This window comes from Mus pahari, chromosome 1, assembly GCF_900095145.1.
Source record: "Mus pahari chromosome 1, PAHARI_EIJ_v1.1, whole genome shotgun sequence".
NCBI classification, from domain to species: Eukaryota; Metazoa; Chordata; class Mammalia; order Rodentia; family Muridae; genus Mus; species Mus pahari.
Window position 1 is genome coordinate 100,765,465 of NC_034590.1, and position 2,636 is coordinate 100,768,100.

General features: G+C 46.4%; 1 protein-coding gene across 1 annotated transcript in view; it reads right to left on the minus strand.

The window, feature by feature from the left end:
- Positions 1-369: 369 nt before the first annotated feature.
- LOC110312852 (protein FAM24A-like) overlaps positions 370-2,636 on the minus strand; it is a 3,368-nt gene continuing 1,101 nt past the window's right edge. Inside the window, exons 3-4 of the mRNA XM_021186776.1 lie at positions 1,503-1,638; positions 370-635 (exon numbers count right to left, since the gene is read on the minus strand). Coding sequence (XP_021042435.1) covers positions 410-635; positions 1,503-1,636 — 360 coding nt within the window. The 5' untranslated portion in view covers positions 1,637-1,638 and the 3' untranslated portion in view covers positions 370-409. The remainder of the gene's footprint in view (positions 636-1,502; positions 1,639-2,636) is intronic.

Below are 2,636 nucleotides of genomic sequence, written 5' to 3' on the forward strand. Positions count from 1 at the left end.
AGGGGAAGGGAGGGGGAGGGGGAGGGGAGAGAGGGGGGAGAGAGAGAGACTGCAAGTTGTCTCTGAGCTCAGCTTTAGAAGAGCAATGGTGACCTGTCAGCTTGCACCTGCATTTGTGCCCGAGACCCCGATTTTGTGCCAATGCAATCCTCCCAATCTCCAGAACTCCAAAATGACTGAGGTTGGTCCTCAGTGGGAACACATGTAGTGGTATAAGAAATATAACTAAGAAACATAATAGAGGCAGAGATTGTTTCACTGTTGTACATTTATACAAAAGTACATAGATATCATGTTAGACAGTACACAACAACATAAACACTATAGAAATTGGCTTGAGTAAGAAAATATTCTAATAAGAAATTGACATACTGATCATGAAGATTTCCTTTTACCCGTAGGTGCCATGTCAGAGTCCTTCCCTTATGTTACAAAGGCAGGGTGGCAGGGAGCTAACATCTGCATAGACACCACATGCATCACAAAACTGGAGGGGACCACAATTCGAAACAGCAATGGTGTTGGCCTGGTAGGGATGATAAGCCGCAGCAGGGATGCTGTTGGCTGGGATGATGCTCTCATAGGGGTCCTTGCATGGATCAATATAGCATTCATCATCTGCCTCCTTTGCGGTTCTTAAGAAAAGACACACAACAAGCTTAGAATTTCTCTTCCCAGTGAGCTTCTTACAATTATGAGGGCTTTGTGAGAAAGGTCAGGGTTGGAGCCCATCATACATGTGACACCAGCCCTGGGTTAAAGCTCTCTGCTCCTTTCCCATCTTTTCCTTTCCTACAATTGCTATGCATGTGAAACTGGGATTCCATCACAAGCAAAGAGAGTGAACTGTGCCCCAGGGGCTCCTACAGGCCCAGGAGGTGTGGGGATGATAGCAGTTGGCTGGGCTCAGCTCTGGCCCCTACAATCTAAGTCCCTAGTAAGGGATATCATGACAGCCAGATTTTCTCATACTTAAAGCTTCTCTCCCAAACTTCAAACCATCTCTTGTCTGGCCTACATCCCTGCCAGCTGTCCTCCATGGACTTTATTCTCTTGCCCCACATCACTTTTCCAAAAGTCACTGGCTCTGTGGGGACATGAGCTCACCAGTGAGTGGAGAAGAGCTCACTAAGGCCAAGCTGTGTGTGAGTAGGAGGCAGCTCATCCCCAGGGCATCCTGTGGCCTCTCCAGTTCACAGTGCTGAGGATAGAAAGGATGCCCAGCCAGGGCCCTGATAAGTAGCTGAAGGTTTACTCCGTGTCTAAATGACAGAAAAGTGATGCTGACACCCATGCTGTCCAGGCTGAGAGCAGTCAACTTAGGAGCTCATAGCCCCAAGCTAGAAGGAGAACCCTCAAACTTCTGTGCCCACCTGCCTCCACTCTCAAACCTGACAATGGCTCTTGACTTTCCCCTACAAGTGGCTACTTCAGCAAGAGGTTACCCAGCTCCAGCAGAGGGCCCCAGTGCCCAATTAGAGGTGGGTATTGTCCATTCTTACCCAGGTGACTTCAGAGCCTTGGATATTTTGGAGTAAAGACAGAGTACAAGTCCTATCAGTAGAAACATGGCTGACAGGATCCCGCAACCAATGATGATCATGATTATTGTTCGGAGGTCAAAAGGCTTAAACATCCCTGGGCAGAGAAGTGCAGACAAGCAGTGAATGAGGTGTCCCTCCTAGACACCCACAGCAGCCTCCTCACACTTCCTTTAGAGAGGGGGAAAGGAACCTCATACACAAACACCCATAAATCAGATGGACTCTTTCTAGAGGTCTTACCTGGCCCAAGGTAGGTTAGAAGGGAAATTTTCCACATAAAAGGGGATTAAAATGTAAAATCCAGAGGCATGAGAGCTAAAGGACATTCTAAAGATAGAAGGATAGGCAGTGGAAGGACAAGCAGGCAAAAATTAACAGACACTCAATAATAAATGGGCCTACCCTGGAACTAGTGGTTGATTTCTGCACACATGCCTGGGCCTCCTGAGTTATGCTCACATTCAGAGTCACAACTATCTGCACCCAGAGTGTGAGGCTCAGAGGTCTTGTTCAAGAATGACCACTTCTAAGACAGAACTCCAACTGTCTGAGAACCTGAAAATCCATTTTGTAAATGCATTTTGCTATGGGCAGTGGGGGTGGGGGTGGGAACGCAAGTATTGAAAGCTGTTGTTTTCTTTTAAGACCTGAATCTTCATTAACTCTCTGACACTCTCAGAGGAAAAGTGGTGAGGGCGGCGGTGGTGGGGAGATGTTCTAGTCATGGAAACCCACTTGTTTTCTGATTCATTGCTGGGGGAAAGCCAACACTTTAAAAAATACAGTTAGACATCAATTAAATGAACAGAATAAACTTAAGCCAAGCATGGGGTTACTGAGGAGGAAGGTCCCAGAAACACCCCAAAACCCGAGGTATTATAATATTCTTTGTTATCAATCATAATTAGATGATAAAACTTGCTGAAGACAGCACACTTTGGTTGCACAATAGAGAAATCAATCTCAATCTCAAACTGATCAGGAAACTTTCTCCTGATGACTAGCTCTCATAGGGCCAGAATGTGTTGTACAGACTCATAGGGAAAGACAGAGAGAGAGAGAGAGAGAGAGAGAGAGAGAGAGAGAGAGAGA